The 26,374-nt window shown below is 40.0% G+C and overlaps 1 protein-coding gene and 1 gene segment (V, D, J or C); one reads left to right on the top strand and one right to left on the bottom strand.

The window, feature by feature from the left end:
* Positions 1–26,374, top strand: part of LOC103877257 — an 856,781-nt gene that overhangs the window by 759,804 nt on the left and 70,603 nt on the right.
* LOC110741139 lies at positions 15,015–17,759 on the bottom strand. Its single transcript, XM_021925285.2, has 2 exons — positions 17,365–17,759; positions 15,015–17,222 (listed from the first exon to the last, which is right to left on the bottom strand). Exons 1-2 carry the CDS (start codon positions 17,411–17,413, stop codon positions 16,570–16,572), a joined length of 702 nt encoding a protein of 233 aa, XP_021780977.1. The 5' UTR covers positions 17,414–17,759; the 3' UTR covers positions 15,015–16,569.

Raw genomic sequence — 26,374 nt, 5'->3', positions numbered from 1 at the left:
CATTTTCATTCATTTCAAAAAACTTTTTCACTTCCATCTTAATTTCATCAATGAACCAAAAAATTATTTAGGAGCATAGTATTTAGTTGCTACACCTCTGCATTATTTTGAGAATTCCCCTTGGAATTGATTTCACTTTTACTTCACTGTGGTCCAAAAAGATACATATATGATTTAAATTTTTAAAAATAATTTATACTTATTTTGTGGCCTAATATATGGTCTATCTTGTAGAACGTCGCATGTACTGATAAGAAGAATTTATATATATTCTACATTCTATATTCTTGTTGGGTAGAATATTCTGTAAATGTCAGTTGGGTCCATTTGGTCTAAACTCTAATTTAAATCTAGTGAATCTATTTTGATTTTCTATCTCAGTGATCTGTCTATTGCTGTCTGTGGGAGTTGAAGTCCCCAACTATTATTGTACTGCTGTCTATCAATTCTCTTAGGTCTAATAATATTTGTTTTATCAATCTGAGTGCTCCAGTATTGAGTACATATATGTTTCAGCATGCTATACCTTCATGTCAAATTGATTCCTTTATTATTACACGATGACCTTCTTTGTCATTTTTAAGTATTATTGATTTAGAATTTGTTTGATCTGATACACATACTTCTGCTTGGTTTTGGCTTCTATTTGCATGGAACATCTTTTTCCACCCCTTTTGTTTCATTCTCCAATTGTACTTACCAGTAAGATGAGTTTTTTATGAGCAGCATATACTTAGATCATGCTTTTAAAAATTCATTCTGCTAATCCATATCTTTTAAGTGGAGCAGTTAATCTATTTACACTCAAGGTTTATATGCTATGTGAAATTTTGTGACTCTCATAATGTTAATTACTTACTATTTGTTTCGTAGCCTCCTTTTTATTACTGTTTTATAAGACTTGTGAGTTTTATACTTTCATGTATTTTTATGATGGCAAGTATCAATCTTTTGTTGCCATGTTTAGAACTTCCTTGAGCACTTTTTGTAAGACCAGTCTAATGGTGATCAATTTTCTCAGCATATTCTTATCTGGGAAATCATATATTTCTCTCTCACTTTTGAAGCTTATTCTAACAGGATACAAAATTGGGGGTTGCCAGTTTTTTTCTTTACACACTTAGAAAATAGAATCTCAATCTCTTCTGACACAAGGTTTTGCTGAGAAGTCTACTCTTAGTCTGATGGGATTATCTTTACAGGTGATTAAATGCTTTTCTCTTGCTGATTTTAGGATTTTTCCTTCACCGTTGATTTTAGACAGTCTGATGACTGTGTTGTGACAAGGTCCTTTGTGCAATATATGTTTCTGGAGTTCATTTGTCCTCTTATATCTGAGTATTTAAATATTGTGCTAGATTAGGGAAGCTTTTCTCAATTATTTACTTAAATAGGTTTTCCAAATTTTTGCTCTTTCTTCTCTTTTGGAAATACCTATGATTCATAGGTTTCATCATTTTATGTAGCCTCACACCTCTTGAAGGCTTTATTCATTCTTCTTTATTCTCTTTATTTTTGCCCTCTGAATTAATTCAGATCTGTCATCAAGTTCTGAGATTCTTTTTTCTACTTAGTATAGTCTATTGTTGAAGTTTTCAACCATATTTTGTAATTCCTTTAATAAATTTTTTATTTCAAGAACTTCTTTTTTCTTTTTTTTTAAATCTCTATAGTAAACTTCTCATTCATATCCTGAATTGATTTTCAGATTTCTTTATATTTATTTTACATTTTATCTTAGATCTTTCTGAGTGCCTTAAAATCAATATTTAAAATTTTTTATCTTGTATTTTAAACTTTCATTTTGGTCAGGACTCATCGTTAGAGGGTTAGTGCGATCCTTTAAGGGTGTCATAACATCCTGTGTTATTCATACTTCCAGTATTGCTGTACACTGATCCCTTCCTTCTCATCTGGAGAAACTATTATTTCTTATTATTGAATTTATGTTCATTTGGATGAGATCTTTTCCTTTTTTTCCACTTGAGGATGTGCCTATAATATATGTTTTGTATGGTCCTTTAGTTTTGCTTCTGGGTACTTTCAGTGTCAAAAACTCTGTATAAATTCCTTGATTATAGATAGCCTTAGAGTGGTAGCTTTTCTAAATGCCAATCACAGCCAGTGAGGTACTGGCTGTGTGAGCAGGCTCATGGCCTCCAGTAGAGCCTGCGTGGCAGAGGTATCAAGAAGCTTATTGCATTCCCAGGTGCTGTGCTCTCATATCAGCAGATTTTGTGTCGAATTATGCACTTTCACCTCCAGGCCAGTAGTCCATGCTTGTAGGTAAGAGCCAGCTACAGCAGTAGAAGTAGGGTTTATGCTTGAATTTTTTTTAATTTGGAGAAGCTCTCCAGTACCTCAGGCAATAGGCTGATCTGTGAAATGCACAATAGCCTGGGCTCCATGCTCACCCCTGGGTGAGGGATCAGGCTTGTCAAAGCTGACACTACCAATTTCACCCTTTGGTCCAGTAGCAGGTACAAGCACCAGCCCTGATGGGAGTGGCAGGAACATGGTGTACACCGTATGATTGCCTTGATTTTAACAGCCTTAGTTTACTGCCTTTCTCAAATTCCAGTTGTATTAGTAATATAACAGGTGGGTGAGCAGGCTCTGGACATCCTGATTAGCCAGGGTTGTGGGTGCTGGTGGTCGCAGAGGTCATGCAAAATTTGTGTCCTTTCTGAGTGCTATGCAATTGTGTCAGTAGATGTTGTAATGGGCTAGCAAAATTGACTTCCAGGGCAGTAGGTATCACTTGTAAGTGAGAACTGCTGCGATTGTGATATTAGAGCTTGATCTTTGTTAGCGAAGAGAGGTACTGGCATATCCTGGTCAATGGAATGGGCTGCCAGACTCCAAGGGGTCCCAGTCTCATTCTCTGCCTTTGAAGTTTATGGGGCAGGAAAGCTAGGAGGGGCTGGGCTGGGCAAGCCTTTGCTTGGACTCCCCAGTGGTATGCACAATTTCTGGCCATGATGGGAATGAGAAAGCAGCTCTCAAACTGCAGGGGCAACACTCCAGAGGGAAATAGAGCAACTTCTGCCATGCCAAAGAGCTAACAGTGGAAATAGGTATGGATCCACAGACAAACAGGTGGTAGTGAGACCTGCCTCACTTCCACTCTCTTGACTTGGCAGGGCTTCCTCCCATGGCTTGCTGCTGGCAGAAAACTGAAACAGTCAGCCCAGTTACAAGCAGGTTGTCATCAGATTGCAAAACCGCCACAAGCCATAAAACTCTGTGCCTGAGACAAAAACTGTGACTCTTAGGTCACCCCTCTCCGTCTGGTTCTAAGAAAAAGAAAAAGCGATTCCCCTTCTGCCCATGGCTCAAGCCCATGCCACACTCTTCTTTCATATCTGGCTGTGGGGCTCCTACCCCACTCAAGACTAGACTGCAAATCTCAGTCCGGAGAATCTCCAAACCATTGACTGCATACAGCCTGTGCTGGCTAACAGATTTCCACCACAACCCCCTTAGAGTAAGGATCAGAAATAGCTGCCTTCCATCAGTGCCGAGGTCTGTGAGCATGCACCAAGCACTTCTTTCTCCCTTTCCTTCTCACAGTCTGTCCTGTGCTCCCCAAATCAGATCCAGCACTTAGTTGTCTCAAGGAGCTCCGCTATACCCCGGAATACCCAGCTCCCCAGTGGGCATACATGGGAAGCTAGGTAGTCCAGGCTATGGTGGAGCTCCTTCAGACAACTGAGCGCTAGATCTGGGGAGTCTCGTGCACTGGAGGCTCACAGTTCTCCACTAGACCAGCAGGGCAGATTGCTGCCCACCATATTTTTCAAAGTATTTAAAGTTTCTTGTACTTTTATGTTGAGGTCCCATGTTCCTTCTGGATAAAAGTTCACACTGTGAATCCCTAACACACAATTTTGCTATTTCCAAATAGATGAGGCATGCTGACAAACTTTCTAATCCAATATCTTGGAGAAAAATAACAACAACAACAAAAACACTTTTACCCCGTTTAATTTCCAAGATACTTGAAGACATCATTGAAAAATAATTATATATTTCATTTTTGACAATTTTAAATAAGTCTTAAATATGATTTTGAGCCAGCGATGGTGGCTCACACCTACAATTCCAATGCTTTGGGTGGACAAGATAAGAGGATTGCTTGTGGTCAAGAGTTCAAGACCAGCATAAGCAACATAACAAGACCTTGTCTCTACAATAAATACAAAAAGCTGAGAGGTGGTGCATGCCAATAGCCCCAGCTAATCAGGAGGCTGTAGCAGAAGGATTGTTTCAGGCTAGGAGTTCGAGGCTGAAGTGAGCTATGATGGTGCAACTGCACTCTAGCCTGGGCAACATACCAAGACCCTGTCTCAAAAAAAAATTCCATTAATTTGAAAGGAAAGCAAGACCATTTTCACTGTGTGGCTTTAGACAGAATTTTTCAAGATAACCTCATTGGAAAAAAAATGGTCACCTTGGCTGCCATAAATGTCCCTTTAAACACAGCACTCTAAACCTATGCAGACCCCCTAGTATTTTCTTATAATGGACACTCTCATCAATAGGTATACAGACTTCTATTTCACATTTCTAACAAGTTACCTATAATTTCGGAACAAATTTTGAACAGCAAAGTATTTCCATATTAAGGGAAACATATGCGATATCTGTAATTGTCTGTATAGTTTTAATCAAATCTCATTTGAGATTTGGAGGTCAGAAGAGCAGGATTCAATACTAGCCATCAGCAGCTGTGGACAGACAGGTGGACGCAGGTGAGGACTGGAGAATCAGCTGGAGAGGTGTTACAAGCAACTGTGAGCATCAGCACCCACACCCCTCAGCATACCAGACAGGTCTGAGGACCACCTGGTTAAGTAACTTATACCTTCAGCAGAAAATGTGCTCTGGCTTCTGGGGAAGCACCAGGAAATCCCCCCATTTCTAGTATCAACTTTCCTGATTATCATAGCTGATAAAATTAGATTTTAATGGCTATAGTTTAAAATATAATTCCTTGTGTAAAAAGAAAAAAAAACCTATTGGAATATCCAGAGAAGATTTTCCTTATTTATTTATTTATTTATTTTATTATTTTTTTTTTTTTTTTGAGATGGAGTCTCACACTCTGTCCCCCAGGCTGGAGTGCAGTGGCACCCAATCTCGCTCAGCTCACTGCAAGCCCCGCCTCCCAGGTTCACGCCATTCTCCTGCCTCAGCCTCCCCAGTAGCTGGGACTACAGGTGTGCACCACCACGCCTGGCTAATATTTTGTGTTTTTAGTAGAGAGGGGGTTTCACCTCGTTAGCCAGGATAGTCTCAATCTCCTGACCTCGTGATCTGCCTGCCTCGGCCTCCCAAAGTGCTGGGATTACAAGAGTGAGCCACCGCGCCCGGCCTGATTTTCCTTATTTTATGAACACTGACTGATGTTATAATCCAAACTACTCAAGTGTAACAGGCTGTCCTTAATTAACTCATGAGATAAATGGTCTTGCCTGTGTTGCTGGGGCTGAGGAGAAGAGACTTAAAGTGCAGAGGAGCATCCCTGACTCCTTCTACCAAAACCAAAAGTGACCTTCAAAATGTGGCTGTTTCCAAGAAATGCTGTCAGCAGATGGAGCTGCAAGAGGAACATCTTGGGCAGCCCAGCCTTACATATCTTCTTCCTTGGGTGGTTTATGTTCTGACTTGTAACACTGTGAGAGGGTAACTATTATACTGGAAACAATAATAAGTTGCAGCATCTTCAGGCTGCAGGCTACTGATGGTGAGCGTGAAATCTGTCCCAGATCCACTGCCACTGAACCTCGATGGCACACCAGTGTACAAATTGGATGCATAAGAAATTAGCAGCTTAGGCGCTTTCCCTGGCTTCTGCTGATACCAGGCTAATCCTTTGTGAATGCTTTGACTCGCCCGGCAAGCGATGGTGACTCTGTCTCCTACAGATGCAGACAGGAAGGTTGGAGACTGGGTCATCTGGATGTCACATTTGGCACCTGAGAGGGAAAAATAATAATTATCCACACAATTAGTTATGTTGTAAGAGAATTTCTGTGAAGAGCCAGGCAGTACAGAGCACACGGGCTGAGTAAATTCCTAGCGTTCTCCTTCCTTACCTGGGAAACAGAGTAGCAGGAGCCCCAGGAGCTGAGCAGGGTCCCTCATGTCCATGCTGTGTCCTGATTGAGACTAACTCCTGCACAGAGTGTGACCAGCGTATTAATAAGTCTTCAGGGCAGGGAGTTGTGCTCTGGGAACATGCGAATCAGCAGGGGATGGGGCAGGCTGAGCACAGCTGCAGGGCAATTATTCAGCAGAGGCCCAATGTTCCCAGGTGTCCCAGGTTGGATAAGAGCTGAACAGATTTGCCTGCAGAGAACGTGTTTCTTGCTGGGGGGCCATTTGGTTACATTGTGTTACCTGTACATATGATGAAGGCCAGACAGGCTTCCTCGTTGCTCGGATTGTGTAATGACCTTCGTGTGATAAATTATCAGCACTACCATCCAGAGATGGCATGAAGTAGAAGAGCAATAAAAAACAGTAGATCGTGAGTTGTAAGGAAGGACAGTGTTTGTCATTATTAACCAGCCATCTCCAGCTAAGTGACCTGTCCTTCTCCATCTCTGAGCACTGTGCCCTACTACTTCCATCAAGGCCAGCCAAGGACAAGGGTTTTCTTCTTCCGCATCTGAGAGCATCAGAGCATCAGCTACCTTCCTGGGTCGGTTTGCTACCACAGATACATGCTGAAGGTTCCCTTAGTGCCTCAGATTATTGCCATGCATTCTATTCCCTGTAAACCCAAGCCATTCCCTTCAGAAGTTCAGGTCCTCTGTAGATCAAGTGTTCATTTTTTTTTTTTTTTTTTTTTTTTTTTGTTTGAGACGGAGTCTCACTCTGTCGCCCAGGCTGGAGTGCAGTGGCCGGATCTCAGCTCACTGCAAGCTCCGCCTCCCGGGTTTACGCCATTCTCCTGCCTCAGCCTCCCGAGTAGCTGGGACTACAGGCGCCTGCCACCTCGCCCGGCTAGTTTTTTGTGTTTTTTAGTAGAGACGGGGTTTCACCGTGTTAGCCAGGATGGTCTCGATCTCCTGACCTCGTGATCCGCCCGTCTCGGCCTCCCAAAGTGCTGGGATTACAGGCTTGAGCCACCGCGCCCGACCCAAGTGTTCATTTATACTCCAATCTACTGTGTTCCTAAACCCACATCGTTTACCATCACCAAATCTCCTCGTATTACTAAGAAAATAAATGCACTTCTCAATGGTTGGGTTTAAGACAGTGGGGCCCAAGCAGGGTGAGGAGAGAAGCAGGCAGAAAGTGAAGGTAGAAGCCCTGCCTGGGAAGTTGGAACTACAGGGGTGGGGGGATGTTTCCCCAAATGGAAGAGAAGGCACTGTTGGGTCAGTGTGTATACCAGAAGGTGGGATGGGCAGTGCATTCACACAGGTAAGAGGTCCCAGTGCAGAAGCCAGAGCCTAGGCGGCGTAAGGAGGACACCAACACAGAGGGCACAAAGTAAGAGATGGCCACAGAAATGGTATCAGAACTAGAGCAGGGAGTGTGGATTTGTGTGTGCAGAGCTGTCTGCGAGGAAGGGGTAGGTGACAGTGATGACTAGAGACTGGTTTATAATAGAAACATTGAATTAGCAAATGCATTAATGATAGGGCCAAGATTTTCGCAGTTAGAAAAAAATGTTACAAACAATAGAAGAGGAATATTTTAATAAACTCTTTGGTTTTGGAATAGAATTAGAGATACCAGTGTAAACTCGGGGTTTTTGTAGATATAGACATAAATGTGTATCTATGTATAAATAGATAGTTAATTTTTCCTAGCCTAGAAAAAATGATACTGCAGTCCTAAATAGTACCCATGGTGTTCAGATATTCATTTGAAAATGCCATTTTCCGCTAAAAGGAACCAGTAATTCTTGGAGAAACGTCTATTTCTAGGACTAGGATAGAGAAAATGCAAGATGAGCCTGGACCATCTTGAAACTAACAAACGCTGACAGAATAATGTAGTCATGGCAAGAGGAAATACAAGCCAATTTGAATGTGACACGAATTGGTCAGATCTGAGAAATTTTAAGTATCAAAATGATGATTAATGATGATAACATATTATAACCCAATGAAGAAAATACAAGCCTATGAGTTCATACCGATATTTCAAAAACAAATGGGGGAGTCGTAAAATGTCAAACAACTTCCCAAATTTTTATTAATTACAAAGGGAAAAAGCAACTGTGCCTCAGAGAGTTCTAGCAGACATCACCTTAATTCAGGTCCAAAACAAACATCATCAGTAACAGGACAAATTAAAATAAGGCACTGCCTGGTAGGATGCAATGAGAAGACCAGAGCATCACTTCTAGACATTCCTGCCTGTTGTGAGCTCAATTGGTATCTCCCAAAATTTACATGTTGAAGTTGTAACCCGTAGTACCTCATAATATGACCATATTTGGAGATACAGTGTTTAAAGAAGTAATTGCGTGAAACAAAATCATTTGGTTAAGGCCCAATCCAACATGTCTGGTATCCTTATAAGAAGGGGAAATTGGGACACATACATATGTGAGGGAAAGATCCCGTGATGACACTTCAGAAGACAGCCATCTATAAGCCAAGGAGAGAGACCTCAGAAGAGAACAATGCTGCTGACAGTTATATCTTAAACTTGTAGCCTTCAGAATTGTGAGAAAATGAATTTCTGAAATTTAAGCCACCCAATCTGTGGTACTTTGCTCTGGCAATTGTAACAAACGAATCTACAGCAAAAGATGCATTGTCTGAACTTAATAATGGGGAAACAAACAAACAAACCCAAATTGTGGGACATCTCACAAAATAACTAGTGCATCGTCTTCAAAAGTTACAAGATCATGAAGTTCAGGAAAGACTGAGGGTCTGTTCCAGACTAAAGAAAACTACAGAGACGAGGGCCGGTAAAGGAGGCACACAATGTGAGACTGGGTCATTTTGCTACAAAAGTCATCAGTGGAACAATTCACAAAACTTGAAACAGACCTGAGGACTACATAGAGTGATGTGTTAATGCTGATTTCCTGATTTCATTATTGTATTGAAATGACGCAGGAGAAAGTCATTTGTAGTGACACATAGTGGAGTCTTAGAATGCGCCTATAACACTTCCAACTTACACTCAAATGGTTCCAGTGGGAAATAAGTACTTCCTGCTGTCCTTAATTTTCTTATTTATTTATTTATTTATTTATTTATTTATTTATTTATTTATTTATTTATTCAAGACTGAGTCTCACTCTGTTGCCCAGACTGGAGGCAGCATCTCAGCTCACTACAACCTCCACCTCCTGAGTTCAAGCGATTCTCCTGCCTCAGCCTCATGAGTAGCTGGGATTACAGGCATGTGCCATCACACTCAGCTAACTTTTGTATTTTTAATAGAGACAGGATTTCTCCATGTTGGCCAAGCTGCTCTCGAACTTTTTACCTCAGGTGATCCACCCACCTCAGCCTCCCAAAGTGCTGGGATTACAGGCATGTCACTGCGCCCCCAGCCTGTTCTTACATTTCTTTCAAAGTTTTAAAAATAAAACATCAATTCTTAAGTGCGTGCTAAAGATATTCTTAGTATTTTGGAGTGGCTCCGACCCATCTCTATCATCATTATAAGATCAAGTGATTTACTACAGATACATAAGATGATATCGCGTTTGCTCAAAGGATGTGCCACTCACACATACATCATTGTCCAGAGACCAAAAGTCGTAAGTCTCTTTAATACTCAGTGAACTAATGAACTGCGCCTCTTTCTTGATTGGGGTCCCCCATATTCTACCTCCTTGGCATCATTTGGCTTTATATTCTATATCTCATCAGGATAAAATTCTGACTAGTGTTGTCAGGTCCAACTACCTCAGCGTAAATCATTTCTTCCTCCAACTAAAAAGGATTGCCTCAGAATTGGAGTCTGGATTAGGATAGACCCTGGATCACCTAGGTCACATAGGATTAATTTTCTCCAATGTAGGATGAAAAGCAACCAAGACCATGTCACCTAGGAAATTACTGTTAGTTGCAGAGAGACCAGGGAGGAAGGGGCTATGGGGATGAAAAAACACCTGCCTTGCTATTCATGTATCAATGCCAAGGAGTCCAAGGCCTGAAGTGGAGGCTGCAAAGAGAACCCGTGTCCACACAACATAGAGTGGGAATGCTGGTGTCTGCACAGCGGTACTGGTGCCATTTGCGTCTATGATGACTCACGTACCTTCTGTTGTATAGAGAAATGTTACTCAATGCTTTTAAATATCTGTGTTATCAAAATGTATTCTAAAAGTCTCTATTCAAAGCAATATTTTTTCTATGTAGGAGATGAAGATAATATAATTTATGATGAAAAATAAATGGCAGAATACATGTAAACATATGCAGCTAATTAAAAGATGCCGACCAATGTTGCAACCAATTTTGCCCCTGTTTTCATTACAAATATATGTATGTGTGTGTTCCATTCTGTCCTTCTGTACTCATTCCAGAATTAGATCATGTCCTGCCTCAGGACTGTAACTAATATTTTAAATGTTAAATTTATTCCTCAAATTAATGGCTTTTAATGACTTAAAAAACCTTTTTAATAATCTTATGAAATAGTGAACTGTCTGCCTAGAAAATGCTGATCTGTGAAATATTGATTTTCACAGATAATTTTCATGACTCTCCAGGTTTAAGAACAGACCATGTAATTTTTTTTTTTTTTTTTTTTTGAGACGGAGTCTTGCTCTGTCACCCAGTCTTGCTCTGGCGCGATGTCGGCTCACTGCAAGCTCCACCTCCCAGTTTCACGCCATTCTCCTGCCTCAGCCTCCCAAGTAGCTGGGACTGCAGACACCCGCCACCACGCCTGGCTAATTTTTTTATTTTAGTAGAGTATTTGGGTTTCACCATGTTAGCTAGGATGGTCTCGATCTCCTGACCTCGTGATCCACCTGCCTCGGCCTCCCAAAGTGCTGGGATCACAGGTTTGAGCCACCATGCCCGGCCTATTTTAATTTTTTGATTTTTATTTAATTTATTTTTTATTTCAATAGGTTTTTGGGGAACAGGTAGTTTTTGGTTACATGAATAAGTTCTTTATGGTGATTTAAGAACAGACCATTTTAAATAATGATTTTTTTGTTTTCTGTGAATTTCACTTGTAGGGTGAAATATAAAACGATGATATTTTCCATTTTATTACCAGATTATACTGGTTAAGACTATAGGATCATTTGACAAATTTTTAGTTCCAATGAGCAAAAATCTCAACTTACACTGTGTTAAATAGTAAATGGAATGTTGATACTTGTATTAGTACTTTTTGTGGTGCTATAGAGGAACACTGAGGCTGGGTAATTTATAAAGAGGTTTATTTGGCTCATGGCTCTGCAGTCTTTACAAGAAGCACAGCACCAACATCTCCTTCTGGTGAGACTTCAGTAAGCTTTTGCTCTGGCAGAAGACAAGGGCAGAAAGCATCACATAGCGAGAGAGGGAGCAAGATAGAGAGAGGAGGCTCCAGCCTCTTTTAAACAATCCATTCTCCAGGGAACTAACTAGGCAGAACTCACTCAATACCAGAGTGTGCCAAGCCATTTATGAGGGATTCGCCCCCTTGACCCAAACACTTCCCACTAGGTCCCACCTCCAACACTGGGGATCCTGGTTCATCATGAGATTTGATGGGAAACAAATCCAAGCTGAATCAATACTCAAGTTAACATAAAATCCAGAGAAGAAGTTTTCAGAGAAAGCTTTATCCAATTGACTCATTTTTGTCACTACAATCTAATTTATTCTTACCTCTCTGTGGCCGGCAAGCCACCCAGGTGCCGAGGCAAGAGATGGAGGGCACGAGCTGTTCCAGTATAATACAAGATATAAAATAAGAATAGTTATACTAGATATAGATAATAGATATGATTATATATGAATGTCATTAATCATTAGTTTGTAGCAATTACTGTTTATTCCAGTATTATAATAATCCTTGCTCTACAATCATAACCGAGGAAAAACCAGACCATACAGAGATAGGAGCTGCAGGAACATAGTGAGAAGTGACCAGAGGACAAGAGTGTGAGCCTTCTGTTATGCCCGGGCAGGGCCACCAGAGGGCTCCTTGGTCTGGCGGTAACGCCAGCATCTGGGAAAACGACTGTTGCCAAGGAGACTGTGGTCTAGCAGTAGCGTCAGTGTCAAGGAAAAGCACCCTCTACTTAGCAGACCAGGAAAGGGAGTCTCCCTTTCCCCGGAGGAGTTCAGAGAAGACTCTTCTCCTCCACCTCTTGTGGAGATCGTGACATCAGTCCGGCCGGCCCGCAGTTATCCGGAAGCCTAATGGTCTCATCTGTGATGCTGTGCTTCAGTGGTCACGCTCCTAGTCCGCCTTCATGTTCCATCCTGTACACCTGGCTCTGCCTTTTAGATAACAGTAGCAAATTAGTGAAAGTACTAAACATCTCTGATATGCAGAAATAATGGCGTAAGCTGTCTCTCTCCTCTCTTTCTCTCTGCCTCGGCTGCCAGGCAGGGAAGGGCCCCCTGTCCAGTGGACATGTGACCCACATGACCTTACCTATCATTGGAGATGGCTCACACTCCTTACCCTGCCCCTTTGTCTTGTATCCAATAAATATCAGCGCAGCCTGGCATTCGGGGCCACTACGAGTCTCCGCATCTTGGTGGTAGTAGTCCCCAAGGCCCAGCTGTCTTTTCTTTTAGCTCTTTGTCGTGTGTCTTTATTCCTACAATCTCTTGTCTCCACACACGGGGAGAAAAACCCACTGACCCTGTGGGGCTGGACCCTACACCTCTCCACTGTGCTTTCCATTGTGCCAGTTCCATATTAAGGGGCTTTAGAATTGACGCTAAGAAATCCTGGTGTTTTATACTCTTTGCTCATATATGGTGTTCATTCTTATAACTCCAGCAGTAATTCTGAGATTAAGCCCAACTGGGCAATACATCCTTGGAGCTGGGTTGGGATATATATTTCCAAAACAAAACAGTCTGTTAAATAGTAATTGAGATCTATGGAAGAAGAAAATAGCTGCTTTAGATGAAAGAATACAAATGTTCACTCTCCCATCTGTGAACATAGCTCAGAGTTAAAGAATGTAAGTGGAAAGATAAGCTGGAATTTCAAGGAGGAGTCATTATAGATCTGAGGGACATAAAGAAAGATGGCTCCTTTCTCTCTTTTGCCTAGAAAAAAAAATCATGTTTAAAGAAGAAAATAGAGGAGAGTAAAGAGGAAGAAAGTGATCTTCACTACAAATACATACTAAACATAGGAAAAGACGCTCTGCTAAAACTGGGTCCAGTTCATTCTTACATATGGTATCAGAGCACTGTGTTAGGAGGTTTCACATAGCAGGGATATGATGCGTTGAAAGACCACTATCTTTGAACATAAGATGATTTCGTCATCTGGCAATGAATAAGACTACAATTGGCTGTATTTTTCAGAAAATGTAAGTGTTCAACTTCCTTAATATATTCCCCTTTCCTCTCACTGTCCATGCTGAGGAATGAACAGTAATAATGAACAGTAATAATACACTAAGTGGACCTGGGTGCCCAGTGCCCCACCTGCCCTGAGTAATAGAATCTCCGGGGGAGGAACTCAGGGGGAGCAGGGATGGAGCGGCAGTGAAATGTTATCTGTTTGTTTACTACCTGTCCCTCCCATTAAAATGAAAACTCTATGAGGGCAAGGCTTCTTTTGTATTTGTTCAAAATGCACTCTGCCTAGGAGAGTTCAAGATGTTGATACTGTTATTTGTATACTATTGTATACAAATAATGATCCTGTTATCTGTGTAGTTCTACAAATGTTTTTTATTTGGGTTTTGGAATAAATGAAGAATTGCTCTACCAGAGCTTAAAAGCTGAAGCAATTTCACCTGCCACCCCCAGGAGGAGCTGTGACACCTTAGGTCTGCTAGTGACAGAAGGACTTGGGAGGTCTTGACTTGTTATTTGAGAACCTGGTAGACCTAAAAGCAGTGACAAGGGCGATTCCTAAGTCTGTGGTGACTCATTTTCTGAGATATTGTTTATGCTGAGGGAAATATCAGAGATCTGGTCTGGATTTATTGAAGTGCCTATGAGATGTCCAGGAGAAACTTAAAATACGTATTCAAAATTCAAAAGAGAGTCTGAGATAGATAAATTTGAGCACTTTATTCCGTTTAGTGGTACAAATATATTTCACATACTGACATCAAATTTATGTTTCAATTGTGTGTTGAAATTATATACTCATAAACACAGGGTCTATTATAAAAGTTATTTATGCATCCAAGTTGACTGCTGTTGATTTGAAAGAGTGTAGATGATGTAAAAAATTTACGTTAAGAAACTTTGTTAAACTTTATCAAAAATTTTAGTTTTAATTTAACTCCTAAGCCTTGTAGGCATACAATCACGTTTCTGGAGTAATGGTATTTTTTTTTTCTCCTCTTTCCATTGTTTGTCTTCACAGAGGCAATTTTGCTCTCAACGCTCTCTGAAACTTTGCATAGGCTCCTCAGGCACCAAGCTGTATTAATAAGGTTCCCTGGAGTTGGGCCCAAGTACATTAGGCAGTGAATGGCAGCAAGATGATGCCACAGCACCAAGATTACCTAGCAATATCTTAGAACTCAAATATGAGTTTGAAACAGTTCCTGAAGCCACAGATAAGTGAAAAAACTCCTAGCAGACAGTAAGGGAATCAGGCTTCCATATCTATGATGCTTCTATCCTCAACTTGCCTGACACCAAGTTCTCAAAAACTAGAACTACCATACGATCCAGCAATGCCATTACTGGATATGCATCCAAAGGAAATAAAAATCAATATGTCAAAGAGCTATCTGCACTTCCATGTTTTTTGCAGCACTATACACAATAGCCAAGATATGGAATCAATCTGTGTCCATCAACAGATAAATGGATAGAGAAAATGTGGTATATCTGCACAATGGAATAGCATTCAACCATAAAAAGAAGGAAATTCTGTCATTTATGACAACATGGATGACCTTTGAGGACATTATGTCAAGTGAAATAAGCCAGATGAAGAGAGACAACCACCTCATGATCTCATTCGTATACGGGATCTTAAACAGTTGATCTCATAGAAATAGAGCATTATGGTGGTTACCAGGGCCTGGGGTGGTTAGGGGAGAGGAGATATACTGGGGAGATGTTGGTCAAAGATACATAATTAGTTAAATAGGAGAAACAAATTCAAGAGATCTATGATACACCAAAGTAACTATGACTAGTGAGCATTTTATTCTTGAAAAATGCTGAATGGATGTTACATGTTCTCACTGCAAAAATAAGAATTATGTGAAGTAAAGCATATGTTAGTTAGCTAGAATTAGCCATTCCACAATGTATATAAACTTCAAAATATCATATTGCACATGATAAATGCATACAGCTTTATCTGCCAATTGAAAATAAATACATTTGAAAAAAATGGCAACAACATTACTTAATACTTTTTCTAACTCCAATTATAATAATCTGTATTCTCCAAATGTTTTTATGATCAAGAAACTAATAATGGTAATATTCATTTAAAAACTTTGGGATGCAGTTAAAACAATACTCAGAGGAAAACTTACAACTTTAAATGATTATATTGGATGAAAAGAATTGTTTAAAATTGACAATTTTCTGGGGTTCCCCTTACTTCCACTGCTTTCCTCGTTTGATGGCTATTAAATACTAAACTTAGTACTCATTAAAGATTGTAGAGTCAGGTGTAGTTTTGGGTAGACCTCAAAGTCTCATTAGAAGCCACAGGGTTTGAACACATACACATGAAAGTTCTCTAGGTGGAGACTATAGGGAAACAACAGCAAGGAAGCTGATAGGCTGGGAATGATAAGATCAAAACATAGAGATTAGTTTAATGTTATCATTGTTTTCTCACCAGACACAACAAAACTTCATTTAGACAACAAATAATTAAATGACCTAACTGCTATTTAATCCATATTGATTAGAGTGGGGTGGTACACAGATTATTGCCTCCTTGAGTATTCTGAATTCCAAAATTTAAGGTAACATCTTTGTTCTCTACATACTCCTTCCGTGTAAGATGTTAGGTGAAAGTTGGCCAGTAGTGCAATGGGGTTAAGCGGAAAAGTCACCTGATAATAGTTTATGCCAAGGATATAAGAGGAAATCCTTTAACCTTGGTATTATGTAGTTGAATAATATCAAAGAAGAATGGAGATGTTTAAGAAGAGAGAGAAAGAGAGAGAGAAACAAGTAAGAGAGATTCTAGTGGTCATTAGTGGTCATTTAGCAAGAACAAACCAGATGAAATAGATGAAATAAAAATTCCAGGGATTTAAGGAGAGCAAGACTGTAAGGTCTGCGCCCAGGTTACGTGCCGCTTTCATATCTATCCTTGTCATCCCCCTATTATTGGAGGGAGAACTGGAGAACTCAGAGCATTAGTGAAGAGTCACAATGACTGTGTGGATGAGGGTGAGCACGCTGAGAAGGAGGAAAAATTTCCTTTAATGCTACTATTTGGAATCTAAGCTAGATAAATCTTGGTCATTGTTTCTCTTTTTCTTAGAGGTGGAAATGATGAGTTTGGCAAAAAACAGGGACTTGGCCATGTGAACTTACCCCTGCTCGGAAATGAGATTATTGGCACAGCTGGACAATGTGAGGAAGGCTGTCCTGGTCTCTGCCATATCAAGTGTGTCAGGCACAGCATGGAGGCAGCAGAAACTACGGAAACAAAAAGGAAGTGAGTCGCATGGGCATGGAGAAGCATTATAAACACCACAGGGCCACCCAGTTCCACATTCTGAATATTTTCAATAGCAGCTGAGGCAACCCCCGGGGAGCATTTGGAGGTTTTTGTAACAGGGTTCATCACTGTGATAGGTGTATTATCCCTCTGTTGGCAGAAGTAATATGCAGTATCCTCAGATTTCATGCTATTAATTGTCAGGGTAAAATCTATCCCATACCCACTGCCACTGAATTGAGGTGGGATTCCAGAAACGAGAGTAGTAGCATCTTTAATAATGAGTTTAGGAGCTTCTCCTGGTTCCTGTTGATACCAGTTCATATCATCATCAATGTCTTGGCCAGCTCTGCAGGAGATGGTGACTTTGTCTCCTGGAGTCGCTGACACAAATGCCGGAGACTGAGTGAGTATCGTTTCTTCCCTGGCATCTGATTATGGAGCAAAGTAAAAAACATAAATCAACTGCATCATATTTGGAGAGAATGAAGAAAATCAATTCTTTATGAAACTATATTTTTGTGGAGATGTGGAGAACCCAGGGACATGGGGAAGAGGAATTGTTTCTCTTACCAGAGATCCAGAGGAAGAGGAAGCTGAGGAGCTGAACCCGGGATGCCATAGTCTTGGCCCCGACCTGCAGGTGGTAGTTTCCTAATCAGTTTGATGGCATATATGATAACTGCAGAGATGATAGGGGGGTTATATAAGGAAAAAATATGCGAATTATATGGTACATGATAAGACATGGGGAGAGAGTGCTTAAATGGCAGAATGTGTGAAACCTAACCCATGAGATCCACATGGTTTTATCTTCACAACTGTGCACACTCAGAACGTCATGATTAATGTAACCTCTTGGGCACACCATTATCATCTTTCCCTTTCTTTGCTTTTCTGCACAAAACTCATCATTCTGCAGGCTTTACAAGCCTGTAATCCCAGCACTTTGGGAGGCCGAGGCAGGTGGATCACGAGGTCAGCAGATCGAGACCATCCTGGCTAACATGGTGAAACCCCGTCTCTACTAAAAACACAAAAAAATTAGCCAGGCATGGTGGTGGGTGCCTGCAGTCCCAGCTACTCGGGAGGCTGAGGCAGGAGAATGGCGTGAACCCAGGAGGCGGAGCTTGCAGTGAGCCGACATCGCGCCAGAGCAAGACTGGGTGACAGAGCAAGACTCCGTCTCAAAAAAAAAAAAAAAAAAAAATTGCAGTCCCCAAGGCCTGAAGTGGAGGCTGCAAAGAGAACCCGTGTCCACACAACATAGAGTGGGAATGCTGGTGTCTGCACAGCGGTACTGGTGCCATTTGCGTCTATGATGACTCACCTACCTTCTGTTGTATAGAGAAATGTTACTCAATGCTTTTAGATATCTGTGTTATCAAAATGTATTCTAAAAGTCTCTATTCAAAGCAATATTTTTTCTATGTAGGAGATGAAGATAATATAATTTATGATGAAAAATAGATGGCAGAATACAAGAACTAAAAGCATAATGAAAAAAAGTTAGTTGTACTGAACTATAATTTCTTAACACTCTGAACATTGTTTTCATGTTCTAAAATTTTTATTTTATTTTATTTTAAGTATAGACAATTAGTGACCTTCCAATGAAACTTGATAGACCTAAAATAATTTTCTTTCTATATTATAAATCTGTTTTTTAAAACTAAATGTAGACTTTGAAAATGGTAATCTAAAAATTCAGCTATCACATTAAGATAAAAGAGATGAAGAGTGAGAAATTACACTAGTATAGTCAATTTGAATGAAAAATAAGATAATACTCTTGTTTTTCTTTAATAATTAAACTCTCTTCTTCTAGTTCTATTCTTTTAGAAGGCAAAAGGAATCATGAAGGTGAAGAATTCTTGCTAATAAAACAAAGAGCATTCATAGAAAGTTTCCAAACTTCAACCTTGCTGGTATCTGGTTTGTATCACTGGAAAACAGATCCAGTTGCATAACTTGTAGGCCCCATTAGGCGGGGGAAAATGCAGGGCTGCTTGTTGAAACAGGAGGAGAATTCCCTTTAAAATATTTTATTAGTTTTAAGATATAATAATAACATGAGTAGCAAGATAGACTTCATATAATTCAAGATGTCTATTGATACAGTCTATCACTGTCTCTTCCACTACGAGAAAAAATATTGTAAATAGTTTTTCTCACTAATAATTGATTAATCTGAAGCTTCATATGAAAATAGTGTTCTTTTTTATCAAATATAACAATACATTTACACTTAATTTTTACCTCTAATACTGTGGAAATTTGTTTTGCATTGTTGTAGCAGTTTTCAAAACTGGAGAATCTACTCTTTGAAGAATTCTAATAGCTCCCTGATATATTTTATTACAGTGTTCCTATGTATGCTTTTATTTGTGTTTATTGCCTGAGCATCAGCAGGTCCTGTCCTGGTGCTCAGGCTGGAGTGTTGGGGTCCATGTGTTTCCTAAACAAAGGAATGAACACACAAGACAACACAAGACAAGACAAACATGGCGGCCACCTTGAATGGCGTGCTCTGCTTTATTTTATACAGTGGTTTGTGGAATGTTGCCAAGTCACAAGACACATTGTTGTTTTTCTGACCTTTCCCTGACTTTCTGGATTTTCAAGATGTTTACACATAAACAAGCCCCCAGGGTCTGCTGTTTGCAGCTGGCTCCTTCATCCTCCCTGTTTACAGGGAAGGAATGCCCTGCTTCCTTTGCAAGAGCAGGACTTATCGGGAACATCTAGATTTTGGGAGCACGTAGTCCTCTACACTGGAGAGTTAAAATTAATTACACTTCAGTTTAATTGCAATTTATTAAGCCACACAAGTATATGAAAACAGTAGTGCTTAGAATTTTGATGAATAGCTACAGCTAACAGAGCATATTCTATGTTCCTAGGCCCCATACCAAGCACAACGTCTCCTCTATGCTTCCTATCAGGTCTGTGAGATATTTTTTTAATCACCCCTTGAGGATCACCTGGTTGATATGTTAGATAAATTGCAAGTTCAAACATCTAGCTAAAAGACGAGTCAGAGTTTAGTCGTAAGTTTGTCTGATCGCAAACTCCTTGGCATGCAGTCTGTTTACAGTGATGCATGATTATCCTCAGATTTGCCTATGTTTTACTTTCTCATTGTGAGGACCTTCTCAGTGTAATTCCACACTTTATTTGTAACATTGTGCTGACTCAGTCTTCCTCATCCTTCATAGTGTCTGTGAAAGAGAGAATCACAACCAATTACAAACTAGCTGTCTACACTGACAAATTAAAGCTAGTTTTAAAACTTTTTATTCTACATGACTCCCATTCCAACCTTTGAGGTCCCTTGTGGTATCAGAGGCAGTGGGTGCCACACAGATTTCTCACTCCAATCAGAATGCCAGGTTGATACAGCTGCAAGTATTCCTGTCAACATGACTGAAACTTCCTCCCATAGAGCTTCAGTCCTCAACAAAATTCTCCTTTGAGGTGGATTCAGTATCTTAGGTTCCTGAACTCACCTCTCTCTGATTTTGGAAGCAGTGCTATGAAGCTTTTCAGATGCTGATTTTTGTGTGAAATACTGTCGCTCAGCCTCTTTCTAGATTTTTTGAAGATTAAAGCCAATGTATTAGATTTTGATTTTGATTTTCTTCCCTTACATTTCTCCTTCCCAAAACAACTATCCAAGTCATCCCAGAGTGTCATTTCTTTATTCTCCAATGATTGCCTACTCATGATTCTGATTAAATATGAGCATGGAAGTAAAATAGGAATAAGACAGTACTAGTTTCCAAGGCAACTTGGTTGACCCCACTGATAAGACAAGAGACAGTAAGCAGCAGGTACCAAGCAAGACCTTGCTGATAAGACAGGATACAGTAAAGAAACCAGCCTAAATCAGCTAGTACCAAGACGGTAATAAAAGTGATCATCACTGTTCACTATATGTTAATTATAATGTATTAGCATGCTAAAAACCACTCCCACTCCCACCAGTGTCATGACAGTTTACAAATGCCAAGGTGACACCTGGAAGTTACCCTGTATGGAATGGACTGGGGAGAACTCTGAGTTCCAGGAGCTCTCCACCCCTTTCTCAGAAAATTAATAAATAATCTATACCTTGTTTTGCATATAATCAAGAAATATCCATAAAATAGCCAGCTAGTAGCCCCCTCCTTTCCCCACCACTCTACTCTACCTATGGAGTAACGCTGCTTTGCCTATGGAGCAGCCACCCTTTTATTCTTTGACTTTTTAAGAAACTTGCTTTCACTTTACTATGTTGGCTGACTCTTGAATGCTTTCCTACACTAAGCCAATAACTCAGTTGGTCTCCCAGGCTGAGTCTCAATTTGGGGTTCACCTACAACAGAAAGTCTCACAATTCTGTGTTTCAAAAGTTTACTTACTGGTTCTGTAATTGAAAGGCTTGGAAATTACTAGCCTTAAGACCCTTTATAAGATCAGAAGAAAAAAGAATGAGAGTAAGACATGCTTTGATGAATCCGATGTCCCTACCCAGGGCTCACATTATCTAAATATATTCTGCTTCATATTTTCTTTTATAAGTCTAAATATTTTGTGTTTTATATTTAAGAGTTTAATCCATTTGGAAAGTATTTTTTGTGTATGTTATAAAAAAATCTGATAGCATTTTTCCCATATGAATAAGATACATTGCCTAAAATTATTTACAAAATAGTTCATTCTTTACCCAGTGATCAGCAATACACACATGGACACACACACACACACACACACACACACACTCCTGCATTAAAATGCATCCAAATAGTAATGTCAGTGGTTGACTTAGTAGAATAAAGTAGCACTTAAATTTTCTATTTCAGCACTTCTGTTATATTCTCAGTGGTAAAAAGGCAAAATGTGTCTCTTCCCATGAAGATAAATTATGATTTCTCAGTGCCTGAAGAACAGCTAACATGTACCTCCGGCTTTTCCCAGTCTAGTGATAAAGATAGAATAGTGCTGAAGGAATATCATCTGGGTAGAAGGTGGGTGGAAAAGATCTGTTGATTGAATTAAAAAATAAAATATTTCAGGGAAGCAGCTATGCTAGAAGAAAAGTGCTGATAAATTCTCACCAGAAGCCCCAGTACTTGACTGACTAATACAACTCTGAGTGGAGGAGGAAAGCAGCAGAGATGGAAGGGAAAATGCAAGGACTTGGAGAAAGAGCTAGAGCCCTTCACTAGGCAATCTAGGTGACTGGTCATTAAGAGGATTTCAGAAAAGAAAATGGAGACAAAATCAACCGCCTGAAATGGTCCATGGCCCCATGCTCTGTCTTCCATTCTTTGCCCAACAACCAAGTGCTACAAAGGAGTTACTAAACAAAGCCCCTAAGGACACAGTGCTCAGGCCCAATTCTGAATGGTGGTGAGGGAAGGTAATCATAAAATGTACCCAGATGTATTTGGAAAAATCAGGGAGAATTCTTGTGCAATATTTTGAAAAATAGAAGATTGAATAGAGTAATTCCCTCAAAGATAAGTAACTTTAAATGAAATGGTACTACAAAATTGTAAATGCATCATGGGGAAGAGATCTGTGCCTGGTGAGAGAACATAGCAAGAAAATGAGAAACTAAACTACTATGGTGAAAAATACGAAATTATTTTCTGCAACAAATAATTGTACATTTAAAAGACACCAAAAAACTCACATACAATTTATAACAAAAGTGAGATATTTAACAGGAAAATTATGTTAAAATAAATTTATCAGGCTATAGGTTGAAGAAAAAGAAAAGTAGAACTAGGAATCATAATGTAAATGGAAAAAAATGTAATCAGAGTAGGAAAAATGAGTCAAGGACACATAGGGCAAGCTTAATAAAATATTAGAATTCATGGAGTATAAATAAAACAGTGGAATCAATTACAGAAGACATTATAGAACGGTTATAAAACAGACCACCAATATATGTTGATCATGCATTTTATAAAGAAGAAAGATCCAGATAAACACAATCAGAAATGACAAAGAGAACATTACCACTGACCCCACAGAAGTACAGAAAACCTTCAGAGACTATTCTGAATATATCTATGCCCACAAGCCAGAAAACCTAGAGGAAATGAATAAATTTCCGGAAATATACAACCTACCAAGACTGAAGTAGGAAAAGACTGAATCCCCAAACAGACAAATAATGAGTTCAACTGAATCAGTAATAAAAAGCCTACTAACCAGGAAAATTCCAGGACCAGGTAGTTTCACACCCAAATTCTACCAAATGTGTAAGGAGGAGCTGGTAGCATTCCTACTGAAACTATTCCAAAAAATAGGAGGAGGGACTTGTTTCTAATCATTCTATGAGGCCAGCATCATCCTGATAACCAAAATCTGGCAGGAACACAAGAAAAAAGCAAACTTCAGGCCAATATCCTTAATGAACATTGCTGCAAAAATATTCAACAAAATATTAGCAAATCAAATGCAGCAGCACATCAAAAGCTAATCTTCCACAGTTGGTTCAACATACACAAATCAATAAATGTGATTTACCACATAAACAGAACTAAAACAAAAACAATATGATTCATCTCAGTAGTTGCAGAAAAATCTTGCAATAAAATTCAACATCACTTCACATTAAAAATCCTCAACACACTATGCACTGAAGGAACATACTTCAAAATAATAAGAGCCATCTATGAAAAACTCAGAGCCAACATCATGCTGAATGTGCAAAAGCTGGAAGCATTCACCTTGAAAATGAACAGCACAAAGATACTCTCCCTCATTAGTTATATTCAACAGAGTACTGGAAGTCGTAGCCAAAGCAACCAGTCAAGGGAAAGAAAAGAAAAAGGCATGCAAATAGGAAGAAAGGAAGTCAAACTATCCCTGTTTAAAGTCTATGTGATTCTATACTTAGAAAACCCCATATTCTGCCCAAGAGCTCCTTAATCATTAGATAGGATACTTATCTATGCACAAAAATCAGTAGCATTTCTATACACCAGCAACATCCATGATGAGAGCCAAATCAAGAATGCAATCCCATTCTCAATAGCCACAAAAGAATAAAATACCTAGGAATACATTTAAACAAGGAAGTGAAAGATGTGTACAATGAGACTTACAAAACACTGCTCAAAGAAATCAGAGATGACACAAGCAAATCATCATGGGTAGGAAGAATTAATATTGTTAAAATATCCATGCTGCCCAAAGCAGTTTACAGATACAATGTTATTCTTATCAAACTACCAATGACATTCTTCATAGAATTAGAAAATACTATTTTAAAACTCACATGGTACCAAAACAAACAAACAAACAAAAAAGCATGCATAGTGAAATCAATCCTAAGAGGCAGGGAGGAAGCAAAGCTGGAAGTATCACAGTATTCAAGTTCAAACTATACTACAAGACTACTGTAACCAAAACAGCATGGTACTGGTACATAAACAGACAGAAAGATCAATGGAACAGAATAGAGAGCCCAGAAATCGCATCAACAACCATCTAATCTTCAAGAAAGTAGACAATAACAAGCAATGGGGATAGGAGGAGGGAAAATGGCAGATAAGCGGCAGGACTAAACTGTAACTCCCACTCAGACAGACAGAGCAGTGTGTGAAGACTCACATCATGAACTTTTGCTCCAAGAACTACTGCAGGAATATACCAGAAAAGCTGAGATAATCCACAGTCCCTTTGAAGGAAGTGGATTGCTCCTGCAAGACCCAGGAGACAGGCCAAATACTGTGAGTGCCCAAACTGTGGAAGTGCGAAAGAGATTGTCCACCACCAAACACACACCTTCACTGGGGAACCTGAAGATCTAGATCACAGTAGAAGGATTTGACCTTACCTGGAGCCAAGTCAGTTTAGAGAACCAAGCAAAATACAGGGGTAGAGGAAGCAGTAGGGAAAGCCCTGTGGGCTCTCTGGGCCCCAAGGAAGTCATTTCTGACTTGTCTCACAGGAGTCCTTGGGGAGAGCTGCCAGAGGTACTAGGAAAAGACCACAGGGAGAAGGAAACCTACAGCTGAACTTCGTAACAATTCCAAACAAATGAGAAGTTTCCTGGCCAGAACTCAGGGGAGGGTGTGAATCCGGTATACAGACTAGACAGGCAGGAAGGCACAAAAGTCCTACTTGCTTTCTCAGCCAAGAGGCTGGTAGCCTGGTGCAAGTTCTCAGCTGTGCTTACCCACAGGCTGGAAACAAACTCGGTGCTGCTGTGGGGGGGACACGGTGAGAGCAAGACTGTCCTTTTGGGTTGCATGGGGGCTGGGTGAGGCCTGTAACTGCCAACTTTCCCCTACTTCCCTGAAAACCTGCATGACACAGCAGAGGCAGCCATAATCCTTCTGGGAACTTGATTTCATTGACCTGGAAACCACACCTCCATCTCCCACAGCAGCCCCAGCAAGCCCTGTCCAAGGAGAGTCTGAGCTTAGACACGCCTAACCCTGCTCCCATCTGATGGTCCTTTCCTACCTACCCTGCTAGCTGAAGACAAAGGTCATATTTTCTTGGGAATCCTAAGGCCCTGACCACTGCCTGACCCTCCCTATACTACCACAGCTGATGCTCTCTTGAAAGCACCACCTCCAGGCAAGAGGCCAACCAGCACAAAATGAGTGCATTAAACAACTAAAACTAAGGACCCTCACAGAGTCCATTTCACTCCCCTGCCACCTCCACCAGGGCAAGTGCTGGTATCCATGGCTGAGAGATCTGAAGATGGTTCACATCACAGGACTCCGTGCAGTGCAGACATCCCCCAGTACCAGCCCAAAAGAATCTGAACAGAAGCCTTGAGCCCCAGACCTTCTCTCTGACATAGCCTATCCAAATGAGAAGGAAATGGATAACAATTGTGGTAATATGACAAAACAAGATCCTTTAACACCCTCAGAAAATCACACTAGACTCAACAGTAATAAATCCAAACCAAGAAGAAATCCCTGAATTGCCTGAAAAAGAATTCAGAAAGTCAATTATTAAGCTAATCAAGGAGGCACCAGAAAAAAGTGAAGTCCAACTTAAGGAAATCAATAAAATAATACAAGATGTGAGGGGAGAAATCCTCAGTGAAATAGATAGCATAAAAACAAAACAATCACAACTGTAGCAAATAAAGGACACACTTTGAGAAATGCAAAATATGTTGGAAAGACTCAGCAATAGAATCAAATAAGCAGAAGAAAGAACTTCAGAGCTCAGAGACAAGGTTTTCACATTAACCCAATTCAACAAAGACAAAGACAAAAGAATTTTTAAAATGTATAAAGTCTCCAAAAAGTTTGAAATTATGTTAAATGGCCAAACCTAAGAATAATTGTTTTCCTGAGGAAAAGAGAAATCTATAATTCTGGAAAGCATATTTGGGGCAATAATCAAAGAAAACATCCCCGCCTTGCTAGAGACCTAGACATCCAAATACAAGAAACTCAAAGAACACCCAGGAAACTCATCACAAAAAGATCATTGCCTAGACACAGTGTCATCAGATTATGTATTGTCAAGATAAAGAAAAGAATCTTAAGAGCTTTGAGGCACAAACACCAAATAATCTATAAAGGAAAATCTATCAGATTAATGGAAG

The sequence above is a fragment of the Papio anubis genome, chromosome 14, assembly GCF_008728515.1.
Source record: "Papio anubis isolate 15944 chromosome 14, Panubis1.0, whole genome shotgun sequence".
Lineage (NCBI taxonomy): Eukaryota > Metazoa > Chordata > Mammalia > Primates > Cercopithecidae > Papio > Papio anubis.
This window is presented reverse-complemented; position numbering and strand designations above follow the sequence as displayed.

Excerpts from the sequence above, each read along its gene's own strand:
- LOC110741139 (XM_021925285.2), bottom strand. The coding sequence starts at position 17,413 with ATGGCATCCCGGGTTCAGCTCCTCAGCTTCCTCTTCCTCTGGATCTCT. Across the intron at positions 17,223-17,364 it reads CCTCTTCCTCTGGATCTCTG|ATGCCAGGGAAGAAACGATA; the intron begins GTAAGAGAAACA and ends CTCCATAATCAG.